Source organism: Bos taurus, chromosome 17 (genome assembly GCF_002263795.3).
Source record: "Bos taurus isolate L1 Dominette 01449 registration number 42190680 breed Hereford chromosome 17, ARS-UCD2.0, whole genome shotgun sequence".
In the NCBI taxonomy this organism is placed as follows: domain Eukaryota; kingdom Metazoa; phylum Chordata; class Mammalia; order Artiodactyla; family Bovidae; genus Bos; species Bos taurus.
In genome coordinates this window covers 2,902,947-2,930,781 of record NC_037344.1, presented here as the reverse complement: position 1 = coordinate 2,930,781, position 27,835 = coordinate 2,902,947, and the positions used below count along the sequence as shown (strand labels likewise).

Sequence of the window (27,835 nt, the reverse complement as noted above, 5' to 3'; positions counted from 1 at the left end):
GCTCTCTGTTCCTGGAACATACACCTCTTGAATGCCTGGTTTTTGAGTTCACACCTTGCCTTAGAATACCCTTTCTTTCTGTGACCTCTCAAGACTCAGCTCAAACACCAATGACTCCATGAAGTCTTCCACAATCATTCCCAAGGAAAAAAAATGGGCTTTTCCTCTGTGTTATCCTGGTTTTTCACTGGCACTTCTATGATAGTATTTCTGTAGTAAGCTGCTAAAAGTGGAAGTCTTAAAGGACAGATACATTTTATCTGTATACTTTCTGAATAGTACCTAGTGCAGAACTTTGCAGAACATGTGCTCAAAAACTGTTGGTGAGATAAACATACATAAGACTTAAAAATCCTTTAATCCCAAAATATCAATCACAGATACCAGTATTTAAGGGTTTAAGAGAAAGATTACTCCCCTCAAAACATGTCCTACTAAAGTAAGCAGTTTTGTAAGTTAAAAAAAAAGGGGTGTGTTTTAATAGAAGTGGCAAATCATTCTGTTTAGGATAGTTATAGTCAAAAAACTCACATATGCTTGATATCTACATCTTACTTTCTAGGATCTCAAACTGTTAATTTTAGAAATAAAAACATGGGGGAGGACAGTTCATTGTAAAATATGAAAATGCAATGATTCAAGCATGAGTTTTTGCTTTATATTCCTAGCCAGAGCACAAATGACTGGATATTCTCATCAAGGCCAAGCTAAAAAGAAACAAAAAAACAAAAACTGCAACCACAATGAACACATCAAAATCTCTTTCTCTTGATAATTTCTGGCTTCCAGCTGACTGGATGAGTTTCTTCTGTCTAAAAACAGAAAAGTAAGTAAGTTAAAACAAAGTATTACTGATCTCCTTCATATTTAATAAGTTCCTTTCTAACAAAAATAAGGCACTTATTCTAAATTATATTACTTGGCATTATACATATAGCAGTTCTTTAACAATTTTAAGATAGGTGACAAACTTTTGGCATTACCTGATTATTTATTATCTAATAAATATTAAGATAAATAATATTTAATATCTAATAAAGGATGAATGCATTTGCTACAAATTCAGTTCATGGTGCTTCATTTTAAATCTAATGGTTTCTAGATATTCTAGTAACACCTAAGATTCTGATTCTAGAATTAATTTGCATAGCAATCTATTTTTTTGCTGTTATTCTTAGGGTAAGATTTTCTTAATAACTCTAATAAGCAAAGTTGAGATAAAATCAAAACTATCTACAGATTTGCTTCATCAATGAAACCAATGCAACAATCTATGAGCAGACACTATTCAGCATGACAAATGTTTTAGTATTATGAAGATTATTTCCTCTCCTGATAATTTCAATAGCTTTAAAATGAGAAAATGCCTGGAAAATTGGTAAAGCTGATTTATTCTACTTTAAAATATCTATGAAATACAGAACTTACTGCTGTATCATCCTCTTTGTACACTTTTATGGTTTTATCAGCTTCAGCAGTTAGTAATCGACTTTCAGACTGATCGAAAGCACAAGCAAATATTCCTGACTCACTGTCCAAAGACCCAGGCTGCACTGCTGCGTGAACCCTCTGGAAATTGTAGCCAGTTCTCCAGTCCCAGAGATGCATAGTGCCATTGTCAGCTTAAAGGGAAAGACAGGTTAGACCAAGTGTCCCCTCAACAGTTCAGCCTGACAAACACTTATTAAGGACCCATCCTCAGCCAAGCACCATGGAGTTATAAAGATATATAATACACAGGCACTTAAGCTCCTCTTAACATCAATTTGTCTACTTTCATTTGTGCTTAATTCAGAATTTATTATAGATCTCAAAAAGCATCACAAAATGACATTCAACTTCAAAACACACAACCAAACTTTAGATGATTTCTGGCATAAATCCTTAACTTAGATTTATCAATGTGGGAACTTAAAGAGAACTGAACTATGAAATATGCTATATGTATTATGAATTTGCATGAATACACATGTTAAACAGGCAAGTTCTATTCTAATACGTCAGTGTAATGACTTAGAAATTTTATTCGCTAAAAAAAAATAGACTAAAACATATTTATCATAAAAATACTTTACCTCCAGATACAAGCACTCCATCAGAATTTACTGTCAATGTGTTAATAATAGCATTGTGACCAGAAAGATTTTGAATGAAACTTCCATCGGGGAATTTCCACTGTTTTATGTTATCTGGAGAACCAGATGCAAATGTGTAACTGAAATAAGAAAAGAATTAATAATAAAGTAAACAAAGTTAAATACAATGTGGATTTAAAAAAAAATCTTATTATGGCTACATTTTGCATGTATCATCAGAATCTATGTAGTTTTGGCAAAATATTATCATCATACCAAGATAAAAATATCAAGACAAAAAGATCTGTTCCAACTTATATCAGATTTCTAAATTACTTTAAATGTATAAGTCCTAGATTGAAGTTATATTCTCCTCTCATTTCCCCAGTGCTCTACACTGAGCTAAAGCAATAAACATACAACCCCCTAAACTCACATGAAGGGCAAGGGGTGATGTAAGTGTTTTGGAGAAAGCGAGAGAGAAAGCCAGAAGAAGAGAGAAAGAAGAAGTAAGAGAAAGAGAGGAAGAGAGAAGGGAGTCAGGGAGAGGAAGAAAGGGAGTGAGGGAGACAGGGATCGGAAGGAGGAGACAAGATAAAGGCAGGGAAGGTGGGGAGGGAGGCGAGGCAGGAGACGAGTGACCTTGGGAGTGCCAGGGGACAGGGTTTTACAGACAGCAGGTTGTGATGTTATGCTCCATCTCTCTGTGAATAATGTTCATGATACCTACTATTTTTTTCCTATGTATATTAATTTTTTCATTATGAAATTAACTATTCTATGTTTAGTCCAGTGTCCAATAGTATTTTTGTCCAAAACATTAAATCTAGCGACTATTAGCTTCCATTACGACATGCAGCCTGTCACCATGATTTATTTGTATTATCTCATTTGACATCATTTTTCACCATGTAGAAAGTTTTCTTCATCTTATGGAGGACAAGAAAAATACTTCACAAGGAAAATAAAGGAAATGCAAGCTCATAAATGGAACAGGTCTGAAAAATGACTAAATGACTACCAAAGTAGTACTAATTTTGCTATTTCTGAATTATACTAAGAATTGAGGAAGAAGAGAAGCTACTTAGGAAAACAGACTTACTGTCTTGGATGTAAAACCACAGCTCTGACTGATTTTTTGTGATTTGTTAATGTGACTCTTGTTTTTCCAGCCACCAAATCCCATAATCGTATAGTAGTATCATGGCTTCCTGTAAGGAGAATCCCCAAAATACAGACCAGAAAAAAAGAATGCAAGAGTTAAATATAATAAAACCTGAAGCATTCTTCTACAGACACATATATATGGAACGAAAGTTGTATCAATCTTTGACTAATTGCTTTCTATACTTTCAAAATATTTGGTTGATTTTAATTCTTAAATGTAATAAATGCTTAGTACACTGTCATCTGAAGAGCCAGAACAAACGTGAAAACAAATACATAATGTTATTCCCTAGTGGAGAGGAAGGCAAAAACTCTAATGATTATTTAAATAAAACAAGGGAAGGAATTATTTTCTAGTCTTAAAGATTCATTGCTATTAACCATGTTTGAAGCAAAGCAAGACTCAAATCAGTTCTAAAAGTCCGGGGTACTGCGTCTTCTAACATTAATTTCTTAGACTGCTAATTTTGAAACTATAAAACAGCACTTAGTTGTATCTAATAGCACTACTTTCTAGTCAGACATTACATGATACAAAGATTCTATGATATATAAAACTTATGACATAAAAACAGAATTAAATGTTACCACAATAAATTTCAAGTGCACACAGAAACACTGAATATACAACACAAAGCAAGAATCACAGTAAATATGAAAAGTATATAATCATAATGCACGCTGATATGAATATACCGTAAACTTGAAAAGTACGGATCATACCAGTGATAATTTGTGGTTCCGCAGCCTGACACCTCACTGTAGCCACTGCATTAGTATGTCCAGATAATGTGTGTACACTGGCTTTAGTTCTCACATCCCAAATCTATAAAAACAGCACACAATACCATCAATGAAAACAGGTATTCCCATCTTCAGGCAAGTAACAAGATCAATTCAAGCATGGGAACTACTAGAAAACTGTGTCGACCTGTCTGAACAGAATGAAGAAAGTGTGTAAATGAAATAACCTGTCACATTTCAGGGGCAGGTCCACCCAACAGTGGACATGGTGAGGCCACAGAGCTGGGGATGAAGACTAGGTGGGGTACTGACGGGTCAAAGTAAGGATCTTGAAATTCTCTATCCAGAAACACGGACCTCAGGATCGCACCCTGCAGGGAGCAGTGTATGCACAGATGGGCTCCAGTCCACTTACCCGTGCGGTTGAGTCTCGGCTACAGGTCACCAGCACATCGATGGTTGGGTGCAAATCCAAGCCGTACACGGCACTCAGATGTCCATGATAGTGCCTTATAACCTAAAAAAGAAGGGAGGAGAGTTAACATATCTGTAACTGGGAAGATAAATAGGGGCTCATGATGCTTTCAGTCCTCAGCTCCACACATACCTTATTATACTCGAGATCCCAGCATTTGACTTGCTTGTCTTCTCCACAGGAGAACAGGTACGGGCTCCTCGTGCTCACTATCACACCACGTACTGTGCTTATGTGCCCAGTTAACGACAGTTTCAACTTGCCACTAGCCAAGTCCCAAATCTGCAATCAAAAAATACTTAATTTTACTCTTGCTGATTATTTCAAAGCAAATTTTTAGAATCTTAATGTTAAAATTGTCATCAAAAGTGAAAGATAAAAACATATAAAAATATAAAAGTTTGCAAAATAACCCCATCACCAAAAATAAAAGCAGGAGAAAGAGAATTAAAAGGCATGCTCAAACTGGGAAAGTATTTGCATAGATGACAAAAAGTTCTTAATATATAAAGGGTATTGAGCCAAAGAATGAATACTGAGGTATTAAATTAGTCAAGGATGGCATCAACTTAAAAAGAAATCCTGAAAAGTAGCAAATAAAGTATTAAAAAGTTCAACCTTACTACAAATTTAATATACAGTTTTCTTTTTTAAAGATTAGATATTCATTTCTACTTATACTAGCATGTTAAGTTGCTTCAGTCATGTTCAACTCTTTGTGACCCTATGGTCTGTGGCCTGCCAGGCTCCTCTGTCCATGGGATTCTCCAGGCGAGAAACTGGACTGGGTTGCTATGCCCTCCTCCAGGGGATCTTCCCAACTCTGGGATCAAACCCACATTTCCTGCAGTGCAGGCGGATTCTTTACCGCTGAGCCACCAGGGGAGCCCATCATATTCATAGGTATTTTTAAAGAAACATAAGTAATGTCCTGAAAAGGATTCTCTCACATTCTGCAAGCATCAATTCACCCATTTTGGAAAATAATTTAACTTTTGGGTATCAACTTCAAGAATGTCTGACCTTTTAATACTTTTTCTGGCAAACTATAACAAAGCAATACAGAAAATACAGAAAAAACAATAGAGAAAATTTAAAATACAGAAAAAGCTTTCAGTTCAGTTGCTCAGTCGTATCCGACTCTTTGCGACCCCATGAATCCCAGGACGCCAGGCCTCCTTGTCCATCACCATCTCCCGGAGTTCACTCAAACTCACGTCCATCGAGTCGGTGATGCCATCCAGCCATCTCATCCTCTGTCATCCCCTTCTCCTCCTGCCCCCAATCTCTCCCAGCATCAGAGTCTTTCCAATGAGTCAACTCTTTGCATGAGGTGGCCAAAGTACTGGAGTTTCAGCTTTAGCATCATTCCCTCCAAAGAAATCCCAGGGCTGATCTCCTTCAGGATGGACTGGTTGCATCTCCTTGCAGTCCAAGGGACTCTCAAGAGTCTTCTCCAACACCACAGTTCAAAAGCATCAATTCTTCGGCGCTCAGCTTTCTTTATAGTCCAATTCTCACATCCATACATGACCACAGGAGAAACCATAGCCTTGACTAGACGGACCTTTGTTGCCAAAGTAATGTCTCTGCTTTTCAATATGCTATCTAGGTTGGTCATAATTTTTTTTCCAAGGAGTAAGCGTCTTTTAATTTCATGGCTGCAATCACCATCTGCAGTGATTTTGGAGCCCCAAAAAATAAAGTCTGACACTGTTTCCACTGTTTCCCCATCTATTTCCCATGAAGTGATGGGACCGGATGCCATGATCTTTGTTTTCTGAATGTTGAGCTTTAAGCCAACTTTTTCACTCTCCACTTTCACTCTCATCAAGAGGCTCTTTAGTTCCTCTTCACTTTCTGCCATAAGAGTGGTGTCATCTGCATATCTGAGGTTATTGATACTTCTCCTGGCAATTTTGATTCCAGCTTGTGCTTCTTCCAGCCCAGCGTTTCTCATGATGTACTCTGCATAGAAGTTAAATAAGCAGGGTGACAATATACAGCCTTGATGAACTCCTTTTCCTATTTGGAACCAGTCTGTTGTTCCATGTCCAGTTCTAACTGTTGCCTCCTGACCTGCATATAGGTTTCTCAAGAGGTAGGTCAGGTGGTCTGGTATTCCAATCTCTTTCAGAATTTTCCACAGTTTATTGTGATCCACACAGTCAAAGGCTTTGGCATAGTCAATAAAGCAGAAATAGATGTTTTTCTGGAACTCTCTTGCTTTTTTGATGATCCAGTGGATGTTGGCAATTTGATCTCTGGTTCCTCTGCCTTTTCTAAAACCAGCTTGAACATCAGGCAGTTCACAGTTCATGTATTGCTGAAGCCTGGCTTGGAGAATTTTGAGCATTACTTTACTAGCGTATGAGATGAGTGCAATTGTGCGGTAGTTTGAGCATTCTTTGGCACTGCCTTTCTTTGGGATTGGAATGAAAACTGACCTTTTCCAGTCCTGTGGCCACTGCTGAGTTTTCCAAACGTGCTGACATATTGAGTGCAGCACTTTCACAGCATCATCTTTCAGGATTTGGAATAGCTCAATTGGAATTCCATCACCTCCACTAGCTTTGTTTTTAGTGATGCTTTCTAAGGCCCACTTGACTTCACATTCCAGGATGTCTGGCTCTAGGTCAGTGATCACAACATTGTGATTATCTGGGTCGTGAAGATCTTTTTTGTACAGTTCTTCTGTGTATTCTTGCCATCCCTTCTTAATATCTTCTGCTTCTGTTGGGTCCATACCATTTCTGTCCTTTATTGAGCCCATCTTTGCATGAAATGTTCTCTTGGTATTTTTAATTTTCTTGAAGAGATCTCTAGTCTTTCCCACTCTGTTGTTTTCCTCTATTTCTTTGCATTGATCACTGAGGAAGGCTTTCTTATCTCTTCTTGCTAGTCCTTGGAACTCTGCATTCAGATGCTTATATCTTTCCTTTTCTCCTTTGATTTTTGCTTCTCTTGTTTTCACAGCTATTTGTAAAGCTATTTGAAAAAGCTTTAGGCCCACACTAATTACACAAAAGCATTGCTTATGATAGTTAAAAATGAGGAAGCTAAAAAACTTTAATGTTCAACAGTAGGAAAACAGACTACAGCGTATCCAATGATAACAATACTATAGAAGCACTTAAAAAGATGTTCAGAGGAGGGGTGGATAGGCAGTTTGGGATTCAGAGATGCAAACTAGTATATATAGAACTGACAGACAACAAGGTCCTAATATATGGCTCAGGGAACTATATTCAATATCCTGTAATAAACCATTCACATATATACATGTATACACACACACATGTATATGGGGCTTCCCAGGTAGCACTAGTGGTAAAGAACTCGCCTGCCAATGCAGGAGACGTAAGAAACACAGGTTGATTCCTGGGTTGGGAAGATCCCCTGAAGAAGGGAACGGCTACCCACTCCAGTATTCTGGCCGGGAGAATTCCATGGACTGTATAGTCCATGGGGTCTCAAAGACTCAGACACAACTGAGTGACTTTCACTTTCACTTAAGTGAAAAAAAACCTGGGACAGAATTACATATTTGAACATGAATGTTTAAAAGATACACATTTATAACCACAGGAAAAATGCTCAGAAGAAAATGCAGATACACATACACAGAGAAGTTAAAAATAAATTTATTCAAATATCTGACAGTAATAGGATTATGTATGGGTCTACATTCTTTTATTCTCCTTAACATTTTCCACACTTTTTAATAGATAAGCCTGCTTTAATTTTGTAATCAGAAGGGGAAAAAATATGAAGGAATTACTTGGAGATAGTCAGCATGCACTATCTGGAAAAAAACTGTTGTTTAAATACCACTTTCTCAAACAGATACTTATTTGGGACATTTAACTGGTACAAATTATTTTAACAGGCAATAAATTTTACTGCACACTCAGGTCTACAAATCAGAGAACTACAACAGCAGTTACCCAGAGGAAATAACTTAAAACACATTAAAATTACATGGCAAACAAAAAGTCATATTTACTTTCTTCTTCTTTTTTTATTACCTTTATAGTTCTGTCAGCAGATCCAGTAACAAACCACTGATTTCCAGGTTCGACAGCAATACATCGAACCCAGCCAAGATGCCCACTGATCACCTGTATTAAGGAAAAAAGACAGAATGAGCAAGCTCACTATACATAAACTAAAGCTGATTCAATTTCAAGTCATCATGCTTGGGTTAAATTTCATCCAATCTGACTTGCCCTACCCCTATCCTCAAATGATAAGTTTATAAGATTAACTGCTAATTAGATTTTAAGATAAGTGTTAAATTATCTTCAACTGGTGAATGGATGAATATACAAACTGTGGTATATCTATACAATGGATTACTGCTTGACAATAAGAAGGAATGCATTAATACATGCAACAACTTAGATGAATCTAAATGCAGTAAGCTGAGTGAAGAAACTCAGCCCCAAAAGATATATACTGAATTTACGATACAACTGAAAAGCACAACTATAATGATAGAAAACAGATGAAAGGCTGGCAGGGTAGGGAAGGGTGTGACTATAAAAAACAGCCCAGGGGTATGTGTGAATTGATAGAAGTTCTAATTATCCAGATTGTGGTAGTGGCTAACCAAGTTTATAACCTTTAAGATTTATTAGATCTATACACCAAAAGAAAGTCTATTCTATAGTCTGGTGACATGTACAGCTGTCTGTTTCCTACTATTTACATTTTACTTAATATTTGGTACATTTGAAATGTCCTGATGCATTGATTTTCTCCTTGACCTTCATAAAGACACCTCAAACACATTCCTAAATTTATTTTGTGTGCTCTCCATTCAGGAGCTTTCATCAATATTTTATACTACATTTTATACAAAATATAAGTATATAACTTCTACTTAATGAAGTTTACTTTCCAAGATATCTTTTAAGATAGTGCCTAACCCCCTTCCCCCCAACCCCAAACTACCAGCTGTCATATAGTCACTGTTTCCTCTTTATTCTAGCCCTTGGCTCTTGTTTAACTGGAAAGCAGTGATCATGTTTCTGTAGTGCAATGACAGACAGGGTCACTCACTCTGTAGAGTTTCCAGGGTGGGTGCCACTGGGGTTTTGGCATTGTAGGGGCTTTTTTAGCCATCAGTGCAGAGTTCTTGGCATTGCTACCCTCCATAACAACCTAGATAAGGAAAAGATTACATTATTATTAAAGACATCCTATCTACAATTTCATGTTATCAATTCTAAAATGGAAAGTCAAAGAGGGGATTTATGAAAGGTTTTTTTTTCCTTAAAGGAAAGCTGAAAAATATTTGCATACCCAGAAAATGAGTCTAAGACTTCCAATCCGAACTATATGTTCTGTTTGTTAAGTTTGACTTTAAAACACAAAAAAATCTCATGAGGCAAAACCTTAGCATTGAAAGCACATATCACTGTGCATGGGTTCAAAACCCAATTCTGTCCATTACCAGCTGAAGACCTGAGGTAAGAAATTAAGTCATTTCTGTGCCTCATTAGTAAAATGGAAATAACAGCAACTGCCCCATAGAGCGATTCTGAGGACTATGACAGAGTGGTTAGTGCTCAACATAAACTTCAATTTTTAAGCAACTGTAAGTGGATTAATGCCACTGCCTTTGTCACATTTTAACATTATTGATCTAATATTACAAAGGAGATTGAAAGTTCCTTCTATTTATCTCCTACAAAAGTATTTCAAGACTATATAAGGGTATACTAGCTGATATAACCATCTACTGCTAGCATCCCATCCAAAAAATACTGAAGTCTGTAAACCGCCTGTGCTCAAGAGGCTTACGTTATATCCCAAGCAGGCAGAAAGTCTGGGAAGATCCTGTGAATGGAGGCTAAAGAAAAATGTGGTGGGAGGACTACAAATTTACTCACTTCATAAAGCAACTGCACAACAAACTGAGGAAGTAAGGCCTGTACTTATGTCAAGTGACAGCATAATGAAGCAAACTGCATTTTTAGTTATTCTTTCTACAACTACTTTCATTGGTAACAACAGCTGCCACTTACTTACAGATAAATTATATATTTTTAAATGCTCATTTATAAAATACTAGTTGTATAGCCTATGAATACTATAATGCCAATAGCACTCAACTCAAACAGGATAAACCAACTGAGAGCTTAATAAAAGACACTTCACATCTAACACATACTAATACAAGCTTCAGAACAACAGTGCTTGTATTTTTAATACTGGGTAACAAACAGCAACATCACAGTATCCTCATCAAAATAACTGTCACGCCCAACATGCAAGTAAGACACACGATTAATAAAACTTCTTTTGTCAGTTCACTAGCAACTTAAATTTTAGGGCTATGAAATATTAACAATGAGCTCAGGAAGAGTCTGCCTGCTACTGCAGGAGACCTGGGTTCAATACCTGGGTTGGGAAGATCCCATGGAGAAGAGAATGGCAACCCATTCCAGTATTATTGCCTGGAAAATTCCTTGGGCAGAGGTGCCTGGAGGGCTACAGTCCCTGGGGTCACAAAGGGTCGGACAGGACTGAGCAACTAACACTTTCACTTTTAGGCTGCTATTTACTTGAAAAATTCCAAGGAAAATGTTCATTCATTTAACATTTCAGGTGAGACTCTTCAGAGTAAAGGGACACAGGCAGTATGCTCCACAGTCAGAAACCCGCAGCACGGCAAGATTCGACACAGACTCACCGCCCCTGCAGGCTGCGCACGGTCAGGAGCCCCGGGGTGCCGGTATTCACCGCCAGCAGGCACAGGACGATTTGCATCAGCTCTGAGGAAAATGAAAAGAACCGGCACACTGTAAGTAAGCAATGCCTCCAGTCACTTCATCTGCAGGACTGACTCTTTTTTAAAAAGTTTTTGTAAGCACTGGTAAAGGAAAATGTCACATAATACATAATTACAAAGAAACAAATTTAAATATGAGAAAAAAATGTTAAAGCAGTAAACTATGCTTTCAAAATCTTTGTAATTTAGAAGCATATTTCCTACCTGGCTTGAGAAGCAGGTAATGCCACAGCTAAGGACTGTGCAGCTGATTCACTTGGCATTCTTTGGATCTTAGTGTCTGCTGTCAAAGCAACCCCTGTTAAAATTAGAAAAAAATCAACTATTTTTAGTATCTATCTTTGCTTTCATTTATATGCATTTACAATAAAAAACTGGAGTAAGACATGCCAAAAAGGAAATGTTAATTATCTCCAGATGGTGATATTATAAAAATTTTTATTATATTTTGCAGGCCTTTTGTTTTTAACTCTTCTATAATAAATATTGCTCAATGTATATCTCAAATTTATCTCACACATTTAATCAAAATAGTTTGATATGAACATAGCCCAACATAGTAGTTAAATTTAATACATAATAGTTAAATCTCTATTATCTTAGGATACTACTTTCAAATATAAAAATTAAGCAATTCCCCAAATACTAACAGAGTGTTTCCAAGGGTAAATGTAAATTCCTACAACAAAAAGCACTAATTTATCTATACTTTCAATGTGGTGAATTCTGTCCTCTAAAATTACTAGAATCTAGATATACTAAGGCAACCCACTCCAGTACTCTGCCTGGAAAATCCCATGGACGGAAGAGCCTGGAAGCTGCAGTCCATGGGGTTGCTAAGAGTCGGGCACAACTGAGCGACTTCACTTTCACTTTTCACGTTCATGCATTGGAGAAGGAAATGGCAACCCACTGCAGTGTTCTTGCCTGGAGAATCCCAGGGACGGCGGAACCTGGTGGGCTGCCGTCTATGGGGTCGCACAGAGTTGGACACGACTGAAACGACTTAGCAGCAGCAGCAGATATACTAAGCTTTGTGTCCTCCACTCTGTGATTGTGGCCACTCTACTTGTGTGCTAATTCCTCTACACGCACAACATAGCCAGGATATGTTTCTATCATACCTGCTTCTACATGAACATTTTCAACACTTTTATAAGCTTAGTGATATTAATGTGTCTAACTAAACCTCCAGGTAATAAGCTTGTCTTAGCCCAGAGCAGTCTTTTGAATTCTTAGCACAGTGACTGATGAAAAATAGGTGCTTAATTTAGTTTGCAGAATGACTGCATATGAAACTTATGTTAATTCTTATCTAAAATGCTCTGCCTGAATATCTGGTTATGGAGCTTATCTTATATTCTACAGGCAATGGGGATCATATTATTGGCTCATTCGTGGAAATATAAGTGACCATAAGACATTTTCAAATATAACAGTTTACTTACCAGGTCCTGGTGGATACGGATGTGTACCTGTCACCAAATATTCAACTTCTTGTCCTACCAAAAGAAAGAGTGAGAAAGAAAATTCATCAATGGCAAAATTACCTTATACACACATGCTATTTCTTTTAATGAATTAAATAATATTAAATTATCAACTGGATTTCTTAAATTTTCCCAACTAATCAAGTCTCAGAAATAAGGTAAGTTGATCATTTTTGTTTTGGCTTCTGGAGACATATACACAGCTATTTCCTTGGCCGTTTGCTGATGTGAGGTCAAGAAAGCTTGTAAGTTTGTTACATAGCAATGTAATAGCAATAGAAAGGCCATCCTGGCAAGTAAGAATCCACTCAGGCTTACCTTCTAAGAAAATGGTTTTCTTGTGGAACCCTGGATTATCTTTATTCACTATGATTTTAGTACTTAATATCACCTTTCTGAATTATAGCCAAAACAGACAGATGCCCTCTCCACAGGTTAGGAATTTTCCCTTTAGTCTCCACTATGAGAAAGGCAATGCCAAAGAATGCTCAAACTACCGCACAGTTGCACTCATCTCACATGCTAGTAAATTAATGCTCAAAATTCTCCAAGCCAGGCTTCAGCAATACATGAACCGTGAACTTCCTGATGTTCAAGCTGGTTTTAGAAAAGGCAGAGGAACCAGAGATCAAATTGCCAACATCTGCTGGATCAGGGGAAAAGCAAGAGAGTTCCAGAAAAGCATCTATTTCTGCTTTATTGACTATGCCAAAGCCTTTGAGTGTGTGGATCACAATAAACTGTGGAAAATTCTTCAAGAGATGGGAATACCAGGTGGTCACCTGACCTGCCTCTTGAGAAATCTGTATGCAGGTCAGGAAGCAACAGTTAGAACTGGACATGGAGCAACAGACTGGTTCCAAATAGGAAAAGGAGTACATCAAGGCTGTATATTGTCACCGTGCTTATTTAACTTAAATGCAGAGTACATCACGAGAAACGCTGGACTGGAAGAAACACAAGCCGGAATCAAGATTGCCAGGAGAAATATCAATAACCTCAGATATGCAGATGACACCACTCTTATGGCAGAAAGTGAAGAGGAACTCAAAAGCCTCTTGATGAAAGTGAGAGAGGAGAGTGAAAAAGTTGGCTTAAAGCTCAACATTCAGAAAACGAAGATCATGGCATCCGGTCCCATCACTTCATGGGAAATAGATGGGGAAACAGTGGAAATAGTGTCAGATTTTATTATTTTGGGCTCCAAAATCACTGCAGATGGTGACTGTGGCCATGAAATTAAAAGACGCTTACTCCTTGGAAGGAAACTTATGACCAACCCAGATAGCATATTCAAAAGACATTACTTTGCCAACAAAGGTCCATGTAGTCAAGGCTATGGTTTTTCCTGTGGTCATGTATGGAGGTGAGAGTTGGACTGGGAAGAAGGCTGAGCGCCGAAGAATTGATGCTTTTGAACTGTGGTGTTGGAGAAGACTCTTGAGAGTCCCTTGGACTGCAAGGAGATCCAGCCAGTCCATTCTAAAGGAGATCAGCCCTGGGATTTCTTTGGAGGGATTGATGCTAAAGCTGAAACTCCAGTACTTTGGCCACCTCATGCAAAGAGTTGACTCATTGGAAAAGACTCTGATGCCGGGAGGGATTGGGGGCAGGAGGAGAAGGGCACGACAGAGGATGAGATGGCTGGATGGCATCACTGCCTCGATGGACGTGAGTCTGAGTGAACTCCGGGAGTTGGTGACGGACAGGGAGGCCTGGCATGCTGCGATTCATGGGGTTGCAAAGAGTCGGACACGACTGAGCGACTGAACTGAACTGAACTGATGACTATCATCAAATCCTAAGAATCTCTGTGATCATCATAACAGTTTTTCAATTTCATGTAAGGAAAAAAATCCACCAACCAATAATCTCACTCATTATGAGGAAATCAGGACTTCTACTATAATCTTGGTATAGCTGTTAAATAGGGTTGTGATTCTAAGAAGTCCTTCTAGGAGGAGCACTAATAAGATATTTTCATTTTTCTATTTTTAAAATTCACATTTAAATCCTGACAATTCTGACAAAACCACGCTCACCTTGATTGGCAGGATACTGTTTGTGTCCATATGAATCTGACGCATTCTGAGGGACTTTCTCTTTAAGATTTTCTTTGGAAGTAGGCATATGCAACACAGGACCATATTCATTACGCAGCTTGATTGCCATTTTCCGTTTGTGACTATTTAAAAATTATAAACACAAAAATGTATCTTTGAGTACTTTAAATATATTTATGAATGTAAATATATTCATAGATAGCTAGGACACAAATTTTTAAATAGCTTAAGCTTGCCTAATCTTAATGTAGAAAACGTTTCTGGTAAGATTTTAAAGTTAAACAACATTTTAAAAAATTTCCAAGTGCATTTCCAAACTTTGTTCACAATCTACCACACAGCATCCATTAAGCTGAGTATGTTTCAGTTTGTTGACCAATTATAAAAAACCTTCATGTTGATTTATCGAAGGTCTAACTGATGTTAAAATATATAGAAACTAATATATCCTTTAAAAAATGTCAGAGTCAATATACTTCCCTTCTATATGTCTAAATGTAAAAATACAGTTAAGAGCTTCTATAGTAACCTTTCCTGGATATATCTAGAAAGACTAATTAAAACTAATCCCAGTACTTAGTTCAGTATTTTACAAAGAAATCCAAGTACTATGCTACTTTTAAGGACAGCCCACTTTGTTAATTAAATATAAATGCTTGTTTGAGTAATTAGGTAGATTTTAAAAGAAGGGTAAAGGACAAAGAAGGAACACTGCACATAATGCAATCCCAGACTGGAGCTGGAGATGTAGAACCAAAAATATGCCACCACTCAAGAATCTTCATCATACTAACGAGAAAAGATGGGAGTAGAAGTACTGGCCAGGTACAATTTCAGCTCAGCAAGGCTCTGAGAGCAGCAGGAAGCTGAAAGCACATACAAAGTGATTGATTATAAAATATAACACCTAAAAGGGACTCTCCTAATTACTGGGTATTTGTAAAATGCAATTAATTAAGGGGAATTTTTCTGTAAAAAGCCAAAAAGTAGTTAAATCAGCTTAAATTATGCCAAACCATCATTCATTACTAATAGATCTCCTAAAAGTTAGTATTACTCACTAATTTTTAAAGGTTCCCCTCTCCCTGCTCTCTTCCCCCATTATTAAAAGTTGAAACATTCTAGCAATTGAAAAGGAACTATCCCTACCTCTCTTCATCCAAAGGCACAGGTTTTCCATTATCAGCCACAAACATGTCATGGGTTCTCTTCAACGACCTGAACACAAGCGTGTGTACAGAATGCTTCTGCACCTCCTAGAAAGAAAGAGTGTAATTACATACCTAGCTACAAATTACATACACCATAATCTAAACTGAAGCAAATTAATGATAAACTTTACACCTTTAAATATGTAAAACTTTGTACCACTCACCACAGCTATTTATAACAAGCTATAGGAGTCAAGTTCAGGGAAGAGGAGGAAGCTCCTCTTGGGCCACAGCCCCAGGTTTACCAACCGAGCGATGCCTGAAATCAGTCACTTGTTCAATACACATTTACTGAGTTCCTATTAAATGAGTGCCAGGTATTGTGCTAGAAACTAACAACAGAATAATGAAAAGGCAGCCACCGTCCCTGTGCTCAAGAGGAAACATAAAAATAGGGTAAGTAACTCCATATTTTAATAACTGCTATGAAGGAAACAAGCAGGGGGCTGAGACAAACAGAGCAAGACCTTAGGCTGGTTATGGAAGATCTCTCTGAGGTGGCAGCTAAGCAGAGAAGGAATCAGTCTTGCACAAAATAGAGGTAAGAACAATTCAGGCAGGACTTCTCAGATGGTACAGCAGATCAGAATCTGCCTGCCAAAGCGGGGACACAGGTTCCACCTGGTCGGGGAAGAATCCATAGGCCACAGAACAACTAAAGTCCCTGCGCCACAACTACAGGAGCCTGTGCGCCTCGAGTCTGTGCTCGGCAAAGAGAAGCTGCCGCAATGAGAAGGTCCCGCACGGTAAAGAAGAGTAGCCCCTCCTTCCTTGCAACGGCAGAAAGCCCACGCGCAGGAACGAAGACCCAGCGAAACTGAAAAAAATCAATCAATTAAAAAAAAAAAAATCCAGACAAGGAGAAAAAGCCATATACAAAAGTATTCTGTAACTGAAATACTGCCAGAAGCTGTAGTACATAATGTACAGTACAGAAGCTGTAGAACATAGTATATGTTCGGTGAAAAGGAGGGTTCGTGATGGAAGATGAGGTTGTAAGGACAGACAAAGTCCCGGTAAGTTGTTTTTTATACCATTGCAAGACTGTGCATTTTTGCTCTAGTTTTACACAGGGCCACTAAAGTATCATACAAGAAAAGCTCGATCAACTTAGGTTTTAAACAGATCAATTTGGTGCGGAAGGGAGAGGGATGACAAACGCGGAAGCAAAAAGACCGACCACCTAAAAGCAAATGTATTAGCGCTGGTGGAAGATGATGCGGTCTGAATTCAGGTGATGACAGTAGGCCTAGACAAAGAGCCAAGAATTCTGAGATTAAAATGAACAGAGCTTGCTAACAGAATGATAGTTCAAACCAGAGGGAAATGCAAAAATTCAAGAATGGCTGGTTTTCCCGGAAAAGAGCTTAAATAGGAGACAAAGTGAAGACCAGAGGAGACCACCAGTGAGGACACAGAGTCACTGACTCTACCCAGCAGACGGCCAGTACCTGTTGTCAAACATCGATGTTCAATAAAAGCCCCGCCTAAGAAGACCGTGACGAACTCCGTACCCAAGGACCGCGTGAAAACTGGAGTAATCACCTCAGGCTTCCCGCCTAGAAGGCCTTCCCTTACAGCTCAGTTGGTAAAGAAACCGCCTGCAGTGCAGGAGACCCCGGCTCCATTCCTGAGTAGGGAAGATCTGCTGGAGAAGGGAAAGGCTACCCACTCCTCCCACTCCAGTATTCCCTGGACTTCCCTTTGGCTCAGCTGGTAAGAGAATCCACCTGCAATGCGGGAGACCTGGGTTCGATCCCTGAGTTGGGAAGATCCCCTTGGAGAAGGGAAAGGCAACCCACTTCAGTATTCTGGCCTGGAGAATTCCATGGACTGTATAGTCCATGGGGTAGCAAAGAGTCGGGCACGACTGAGCGACTTTCGCTTCACTTCACAACTCCGGCTTCTTCTCTTCCTCCAGAAAACCTTTCGAGACCACCCAGTCTCGGCCAAACAGCCTCCCCCTCGCAGCCACTACTCTCTCCAGTTTCCACACTCCCAAACCCTCGATCGCCCACGCCCGCTGCCAAAGAAAAACAATCCAGAAGCAGACGGCCCCTGAGCACCCAAGTGTCACTTTACCTCGACCATGGCTCTGCCGTCTATACAGGCGCTCCAGCAGGGAAGAAACAGTAGAATCAGGAGAACAGGACAGAAACCGCCGCCACCTCGGCTCAGCCCCTTCCGGAATTGCGCTTCCTGGGCCGGATGTGACGCAAGGTTCCGCGCAGGCGCGCGGGGCGCTCGCAGGCCTTCCGGGGTGAAGCGACGGGCTCTTCTTCTCCGGCCGCCTCTGGGGAGGAGCTTCTGGACAGCAAAGCGGAAGATGCAGGAGTCGCGTGACGATGCGTTTCACTTCCTCTTGCAGAAATCTTGAGATAATAACGTTTTCTGCCCTACTCACAGCCTTAAATACTTTGATTTAGGGTTGTGGTCGCATGTCCTTTGTTCTCTGGAATGTTAATGCGATTTCTTCAGACGAACTAACAGTTTTAGGGAACTTCCGGAGAGCGCGGGAAGGCTCTTACACGCTATTGCCTTCTTTGAGGGGGCGCCTCCGTGATGCACGTAGCCAGATTGCGCTATTTGACTCAATTTGGCTGAAAGCCATTAGACGTCTTTGTATTCTTGGCGCCCAGAAACAATTCCACTTACACTGTCCATCAAGCACTTGTTGAAACAGTTTCAATTTGAGAAATTCTGCAAAATATTTTGGTTTTAATAGCATGTGGCAAAATCTCAAATTTATTTTCCAAAGATTTTTTTTTAAAGTCTCTCAGAACTCTTGGCCATTTCTTTTATTTTCCACTAATACAGGTTTTTTAAAATTTTAATCTCTCAAAACTCTTGGCATAACTCTTGTTTGCTAGTTGTCCAATGATAAATGTGGCTTCAACAATGCCAGGGTACAGTTGGCCAAAGTGGGGAGAAGAAAAACATCTGAAGACAAGGCATTTTTATATATTAATATATACAGACTGGTGCCAAAAGATGGGCGTTTTCTTTTATACCCAGGTAGACTCTGCAGTTTGCAATCGTTGTACCTATACTTCTAGGTAAGGAGGAAAATTGATGGAACTGGATATTTGCAAATTTGAATAGACGAACGTTTTATTGGCTCTCCTGTTCTTTAACCGTAGTCACTTTCTGCAGATCTTGTCATCAGAGCACCTGCTTTAAGAGGGAGAAAAATCTATCAAAGTATAGCAATGTAAGTTGATCATCTCATTTAAAAATTAATTTTTAATTCATTATAAACGTTAAGATCATGCATGTATTGGAAAATATAATCATCTCTGAGTTTGAGTGTAAGTTTGGCTTTAAGGGGATTTCCCTGGTGGGTCAAACAGTAAAAGAATCTGCCTGCAATGAAGGAGACTTGAGTCAATCCATGGCTCAGGAAGATCCCCTGGAGAAGGGAATGACTACACACTTAAGTATTCTTGCTTGGAGAATTCCATGGACAGAGGAGTCTGGCCAGAGACAGTCCATGTGGTCGCAAAGAATAGTCAGTAACTGAGTGACTAACACAACACTTGGCCTAAAGAAGTAATTTTCAATAACAGTGGCCACTAATAGCAGCCCTTGCAAGGAAATGCTGTAATATAAAATGTATACTTGGAAAATAAATCAGAGTATAACTTACTTTTAGATAGAAATAATTATATAAAAGAACATGATGTTACAGGGCAATAAAATTACAGAGAAGAAAACAAGATTCTAATATATCTATGGCAATATAGATGAAGAAGACATGGTACATATATGCAATGGAATATTAGTCATAAAGGACAAAATAATGCCATTTGGAGCAACATAGATGGACCTAGTTAGTGATTGCCTGAGTGAAGAGATTGTACCGAGTGAAGTCAGAGAAACACAAATATGTGCTGTCACTTATATGTGGAATCTAAAACAAATGGTACAAATGAACTTACGTACAAAATAGAAACAGAGTTACAGATGGAGAAAATAGACTTATGGTTACCAGAGAGTAAGGGGGAGGGATAAATTGGAATTGACTTATGCTTACTACTATATATAAAATAGATAACTAAGAAGGACCTACTGTAAAGCACAGGGAACTCTACTCAATACTCTGTAATGGCATATAATAATCTAAAATAATTTAAATAATAATCTAATCTAATTAAAAAATAATCTAAAAAGAGTGGATGCTGCTGCTGCTGCTAAGTCGCTTCAGTCGTGTCCGACTGTGCGACCCCACTCCGTCCATGGGATTTTCCAGGCAAGAGTACTGGAGTGGGGTGCCATTGCCTTCTCCGAAAAAGAGTCGATATATGTATATAAATAACCGATTCACTTTGCTGTACACCTGAAACTAACACAACGTTGTACTCCAATAAAAATCAAAACAAAACAAAAACCAACCTTGTCCTGGCTGATACCCAGAGCTGCCTTACTTGAGCAGTAGAGGTCAGTGCTGCTCTTGATAAATGTAGAAGGATTGTTTGCAAAAGTGCACATGGTGAATACTTTATTAATGTATATTATTAGGTCTGTTTGGATGAAGCCTATAGTACAAATTTTAAGGAAAGTCTCCCTTTATTAGTTGAGCTCTTTTTTTTTTTAATTCACCAATATAGGAGATCCCTTTATTCCCTATTAAAAGTCAGTAACTTGTATATATGCAGCTAAAACATATAATGGGGGAAAGATCTCATTTATAGCAACAATAAATGAAAAAATATTCAAGACATGAGAAAAATGAAAGGGCATAAAAAATTTTAATGAAAATATATCTTATGAAGATTCAAATTTATAAATGTCTGTTATGTCATTGATCTAATCTTGGGCACATTTTACAGAAAATACTGTGAATTTTTGTTTATTTATTTTTGGCTGCACTGTGTCTTTGTTGCTTTGCACGGACTTGCTCTAGATGCGGTGCGTGGGGCTGCTCCTCAGTGCACTGGCTTCTCTCCTTGCAGAGCACAGGCTCTCAGGTACACCGGCTTCAGTAGCTGTACCACGCAGGCTCAGGAGTTGCAACACTCAGGCTCTAGGGCTCAGGCTCAGAAGTTGTGGCCCACAGGCTTAGTCGCTCTGCTGCATGTGCAGTCTTCGTGGATCAGGGATCAAAACTGTGTCCCCTGGATTGACAGGCAGATTCCTATCCACTGCACCACCAGTGAAGTTTGAAAATACTATAAATTAATTCAAGACATTGCTATTAAATAATGAAAAAAAATTTTAATGTTATAAAATACTCCAAATAAAATTTTTTTCATTTTCTACAGAGTTTTAGTGCTGATACTTTTATATATACTTAATATATAAAACTTTAAGTGATTTATTGCATTGTTTGAAAACACAGCTCCTCTTCTAATGCACAATTTATGCTTTTCTTAAAAAAAAAAAAAAAAAGCCAGCTTGATTCCCAATCAGTTGATCTTAACTTTCCCTTTGAAATAGTTCAGCAGACCCCAGAAGCCATTTCAGCCTAACTTACTAAAAGAAAATGGGGGGGAGGGGGCTGTTACTATTTAAAAGGACATTCAGTTCAGTTCAGTCGCTCAGTCATGTCCGACTCTTTGTGACCCCATGAATCGCAACACGCCAGGCCTCCCTGTCCATCACCAACTCCCGGAGTTTACACAAAATCATGTCCATCGAGTCGGTGATGCCATCTAACCATCCCATCCTCTGTCGTCCCCTTCTCCTCCTGCCCCCACTCCCTCCCAGCATCAGTCTTTTCCAATGAGTCAACTCTTCGCATGAGGTAGCCAAAGTACTGGAGTTCCAGCTTTAGCATCAGTCCTTCCAATGAACACCCAGGACTGGTCTCCTTTAGAATGGACTGATTGGATCTCCTTGCAGTCCAAGGGACTCTCAAGAGTCTTATCCAACATCACAGTTCAAAAACATCAACAGTCCATTTCTCACATCCATACATGACCACAGGAAAAACCATAACCTTGACTAGATGGACTTTTGTTGGCAAAGTAATGTCTCTGCTTTTGAATATGCTATCCAGGTTGGTCATAACTTTCCTTCTAAGGAGTAAGCATCTTTTAATTTCATGGCTACAGTCACCATCTGCAGTGATTTTGGAGCCCAGAAAAATAAAGTCTGACACTGTTTCCACTGTTTCCCCATCTATTTCCCATGAAGTGATGGGACCAGATGCCATGATCTTCGTTTTCTGAATGTTGAGCTTTAAGCCAACTTTTTCACTCTCCTCTTTCACTTTCATCAAGAGGCTTTTGAGTTCCTCTTCACTTTCTGCCATAAGGGTGGTGTCATCTGCATATCTGAGGTTATTGATATTTCTCCCGGCAATCTTGATTCCAGCTTGTGCTTCTTCCAGTCCCAGCGTTTCTCATGATGTACTCAGCATATAAGTTAAATAAACAGGGTGACAATATACAGCCTTGACGGACTCCTTTTCCTATTTGGAACCAGTCTGTTGTTCCATGTCCAGTTCTAACTTGCTTCCTGACCTGCATACAGCTTTCTCAAGAGGCAGGTCTGGTGGTCTGGTATTCCCATCTCTTTCAGAATTTTCACAGTTTATTGTGATCCACATAGTGAAAGGCTTTGGCTTAGTCAATAAAGCAGAAATAGATGTTTTTCTGGAACTCTCTTGCTTTTTTGATGATCCAGCTGATGTTGGCAATTTGATCTCTGGTTCCTCTGCCTTTTCTAAAACCAGCTTGAACATCAGGAAGTTCATGGTTCATGTATTGCTGAAGCCTGGTTTGGAGAATTTTGAGCATTACTTTACTAGCGTGTGAGATGAGTGCAATTGTGTGGTAGTTTGAGCATTCTTTGGCATTGCCTTTCTCTGGGATTGGAATGAAAACTGACCTTTTCCAGTCCTGTGGCCACTGCTGAGTTTTCCAAATTTGCTGGCATATTGAGTGCAGCACTTTCACAGCATCATCTTTCAGGATTTGAAATAGCTCAACTGGAATTCCATCACCTCCACTAGCTTTGTTCATAGTGATGCTTTCTAAGGCCCACTTGACTTCACATTCCAGGATGTCTGGCTCTAGGTGAGTGATCACACTATCATGATTATCTGGGTCATGAAGATCTTTTTTGTACAGTTCTTCTGTGTATTCTTGCCACCTCTTAATACCTTCTGCTTCTGTTAGGTCCATACCATTTCTGTCCTTTATTGAGCCCATATTTGCATAAAATGTTCTCTTGGTATCTCTAATTTTCTTGAAGAGATCCCTAGTCTTTCCCATTCTGTTGTTTTCCTCTATTTCTTTGCATTGATCACTGAGTAAGGCTTCTCAGAGATTTGGCAGAAGAGTCAAATGATTAAGTTTAGAAGTTTTGATGGCTTCTGCTGTTGATGTTGGTAGACTTTCTCTCTAGAATGCTGCCATAAATATACATCTAGCCAATCAACCTGATTATTTTCTTAGCTTATTTCCTTCACAAACATGAATTTGGGGAAGAGAAGCTGATAGGGCTGGCCTGGGTAAGGGATCTACCCCTACTGAGTCACCTGTGGCTAGAAGGTCAAGGTATCACAAGGTATCACTAACAGGACCACAGGAGCTGCACTCCTGCATTTTAGGGGTCATTCCAAGAGAAGGGAGTGGCATTCCAAATTCCAAAATGGTTGTCACAACATTGTGGTTTTGAGTCTAATGGGACAGAAGTAAAACAGCATCTCTGTCTTTTCTCCAGCTCCTGTGATCAGCATTGTGTTGAAGGGAAAGAAATGTCCTATTTGTCTCATTATTGCCATCGTCTATATCAGCTTTTTAATATCGATAGAAATCTCTTCTGTCCATGGGATTCTCCAGATAAGAATTCTGGAGTGGGTAGCCATTCCCTACTCCAGGGGAACTTCCTAACCTAGGGATCAAACCTGTATCTCCTGAATTGCAGGCAGATTCTTTACTGCCTGAGCCGCCAGGGACACCTATCAGCTTCCTTAAGAAAAGCAAATTGGCATTGACCAATCAGTAGAAGGAAACTCTCCAAGGAGACAGAGCTATCTTACCCTTCTTCCCTGCAGTGTGCTTTCCCATTGCTAAACAATCATGGCTGTCACTGCCACCCTGGTCTCAGGCTTGCCCATCAACGCTCTGGTCTAAGTCTTCAGTATTAATTTCTCCTTGGCTAGTGGTTCTCAAACCATGGTTCATGGCAAGAAAACAAACAAAAAGACCATACAGAGACTAACAATGATTTAATATTGTTCTCAAAGCCTGTGTCAGTTTAAACAAAGAGAATCAATATTTAATTCTGTTCATTCAATCATTCACTCATTCTATGTTCACAAACTAGTTCAATGGATATTAATACTTGTCAAAACCTATCATGCGAAGCATGATAGCATATTCAAAAGCAGAGACATTACTTTGCCAACAAAGGTCCGTCTAGTCAAGGCTATGGTTTTTCCTGTGGTTGTATATGGAGGTGAGAGTTGGACTGGGAAGGAGGCTGAGTGCCAAAGAATTGATGCTTTTGAACTGTGGTGTTGGAGAAGACTCTTGAGAGTCCCTTGGACTGCAAGGAGATCCAACCAGTCCATTCTGAAGGAGATCAGCCCTGGGTGTTCTTTGGAAGGAATGATGCTAAAGCTGAAACTCCAGTATTTTGGCCACCTCATGTGAAGAGTTGACTCATTGGAAAAGACTCTGATGCTGGGAGGGATTGGGGGCAAGAGGAGAAGGGGACGACAGAGGATGAGATGGCTGGATGGCATCACTGCCTCGATGGACATGAGTCTGAGTGAACTCCTGGATTTGGTGATGGACAGGGAGGCCTGGCGTGCTGCGATTCATGGGGTCGCAAAGAGTCGGACACGACTGAACGACTGATCTGATCTGATCTGATCATGTGAAGAGTTGACTCATTGGAAAAGACCCTGATGCTGGGAGGGATTTGGGGCAGGAGGAGAAGGGGACAACAGAGGATGAAATGGCTGGAAGGCATCACCGACTAGATGGACATGAGTTTATGTAAACTCCGGGAGTTGGTGATGGACAGGGAAGCCTGGGATGCTACAATTCATGGGGTCGCAAAGAGTCGGACACGAGTGAGTGACTGAACTGAACTGATTATGTGCCAGGTGTCTGATATAACTATATAGTCACTCAAACCACAAGTTTCAAGTCCAAAAGCCTTTTCAAGTCATTTTTCCCTGGGAAGAAGTTTTGGGTCTGTAAGTTACTGTTCCCAAAGCTTCACATTTCTCCTGCTTTGGCACAGGGTTTCAGGTTCAGCACATGTAAGCAATTTTTTATTTTTGTCTACCCTTCTAAACACAAGGACTTCCCTAATGGCTCAGACGGTAAAGTGTCTGTCTACAATGCGGGAGACATGGGTTTGATCCCTGGGTTGGGAAGATCTGCTGGAGAAGGAAATGGCAATCTACTCCAGTACTATTGCCTGGAAAATCCCATGGATAGAGGAACTTGGTAGGCCACAGTCCATGGGGTTGCAAAGAGTTGGACACAACTGAGTGACTTCACTTTCATTTCCTTTCTAAACACAAAGCTTTGTGAGGACAGGGTGCTTGTCTATCTTGGTGACTAAAGTATCCTTGGCCTCTAGCACAAGGTAGGTGCTCCATAAACATTTGATGAACACAGATGGCCTTGTGTGCTATTACTGAGCCTGACTTGAATTGTATCAAGGACAAATGCATTGACGATCAGTGCCGGCAAGTCCACCCTTCTTGCCAGAGAGCTGCTGGGCAGAACGGATTATTTCTGTTTTCTCTGTCACTGATTTACTGCCCTTGACTTACGTAAGGGGATCAGCTACAACAAAGAACCCTGCACTATTGATCTAAAAGTATAACTGAACAAATAGTACTCCCTTCCTCCTCCACCAATGGCATCAACGTTTAAAAAAAAAAAAAAATGAAGTATTTTAGTAAGCAGAATCTCTGCAAATGTATTTCTTCTCACTGAAAATACAGAAATTTACTGTGTAATATTACACACTTTAAGGTGTTAGTATAGCTGTATAAAACTCTATGAAAACTCTAGCAATAACTAGGCTTAAACTCATAGTTATTACCACTCCATCAGTCATGCCTCTCACACAGATATGAATATCCAACCCACACTCACATATTACAATGAAAATGTAAGAGAAAACAAAGGGTAAGACACTATAGTCTCAAGAAAAAATGGCTGGCCAATTCAACAACAGCAAACCCAGGCCATATCTTTACCATGTTTTCGTTTTGTTGGGCAATATGTTGTAATGGGCACAGAGTGTGAACTGTCTGATTAGACAGACATGGGTCAAGTCCTGGTACCAGTACACCTTGAGTTCTTTACTTAACCTCTTGAGCCTGTGTTTCATCATTTTTAGAATTTAAAGTAAATAAGTGATTATTAGAACTTGGCATTTGAGGCCTGTTTCAATGAAAAGATAGTTCATTCACTCTTTCTATGATTTTTTTAATCAAATGCCTACTATTTCTTATTCACCAGTGTATCCTCAGCTTCTATTACACTGCTTGTCACATAGAAAGCCCTCAAGAGCTATTTGTGGAATGAATGTTCTGTCTCAGTCTTATGGAATGTGAATTCTAGTAGCTTCCTTCACTTTCCTGGTGATAATGGTTAGAATGCCTGTCAGAACAGAACAGAAAAGTGAGACTGTAAAGGAATTTTCACTTTAATGTTATGCAAGGTACTGTAATATACTAGAAGGAATTTTAAAAATTAACAGACCTCTGGAAATTAAATAATGGTCCTACTGCTAGTTGATGTAATGTCAGTGTTTGAAAATGAAGTAATAATGTGATAATGTTATCTCAAAAGAAAAAGCATTTTTAGTTTTCTTGACATAGTCAATCGTTTTAAATCAGCAAAAGTCTGACATCATTAAAACCCTGTCCAGATGGTTAAAATGGACTTTTTCTCAGTTACATTTTGAAGGAAAGTATTATTGCATCTTATTCTAATTAACATGCAGATACATACATCTGTTTTCCTCAGAGTGTGTATTCTTCTAAGAAAGTCTGTCAGTCGTGTATGACTCTTTGTGACCCCATGGACTGCAGCACACCAGGCTCCTCTGTTCATGGAGATTCTCCAAGCAAGAATACTGAAGTGAGTTGCCATGCCCTTCTCCAGGGGATCTTCCCAACATAGGGATTGAACCCAGGTCTCTGGCTTTGAAGGTGGATTCTTTACCATCTGAGCCACCAGGGAAACCCAATGAATGAGATGTAAATTTGGAATAATTCAGTCAATTATTTTTCTTATTTTAAACTCAATACTTTGATTCTATAAATCTGAGTTAAAAAGATTTAGGAATGCAACTTAAGCTATCCAGAGAAGAAAGAAATTTAATGTGTCTCATTCCATTATCAGCAGTCCGTTTCCAAGCATTGTTTAAAACATACTCTTCAGATCCAAACCTGGGTCTTTTTAATAAAATCACTTAAAATTGAATGACAAAGTTTTCACTTTCCATACCAAAAAACCCAGAAAATGCTGTAAAGCAGCACACTTGCTAGGATTTACACCATTGGCTTTGGTTTTCCTATTGATTATTGTAAGAGTTGTTAATCCTGATTGCAAAAAAACAATGAAAAGATAAGAGAGATGCATTTGTTAGCTTATAGGAAATCATGAAAGGAAATGGGACACATTTAGTGTCCGAACTTATATTTAGAATAGGTAAATGAAGGCTTCCCTGATAGATCGGACACGACTGAGAGACTTTCACTTTCTTTTCACTTTAAATGAAGGCTTCACTAATGTTAAAATAACATTGTTTTAAAGATAATATAAAATAAATTTTAAATATCTATCCAGTCACCATAATAATGATTTTCATTTAGGAATCTATAAT

At 39.1% G+C, this 27,835-nt stretch overlaps 1 protein-coding gene and 1 long non-coding RNA gene across 3 annotated transcripts; one reads left to right on the top strand and one right to left on the bottom strand.

Moving 5' to 3' along the window:
• Positions 1 to 339: 339 nt before the first annotated feature.
• On the bottom strand, positions 340 to 18,209 carry PLRG1 (pleiotropic regulator 1). 2 transcript variants are annotated; one of them, NM_001046362.1, is given in 15 exon segments: positions 340 to 812; positions 1,429 to 1,622; positions 2,076 to 2,215; positions 3,178 to 3,286; positions 3,966 to 4,068; positions 4,402 to 4,503; positions 4,594 to 4,743; positions 8,490 to 8,582; positions 9,526 to 9,627; positions 11,162 to 11,243; positions 11,465 to 11,558; positions 12,709 to 12,762; positions 14,793 to 14,935; positions 15,963 to 16,069; positions 18,107 to 18,209. In NM_001046362.1, coding segments are annotated over 15 exon segments (1,542 nt in total). In that variant the 5' UTR covers positions 18,116 to 18,209; the 3' UTR covers positions 340 to 752.
• Positions 18,198 to 27,492, top strand: LOC132342571 (uncharacterized). Its single transcript, XR_009490980.1, has 3 exons — positions 18,198 to 19,080; positions 19,178 to 19,235; positions 26,974 to 27,492. It is a non-coding gene; the product is annotated as an uncharacterized lncRNA (long non-coding RNA).
• The last annotated feature ends 343 nt before the right edge of the window (positions 27,493 to 27,835 follow it).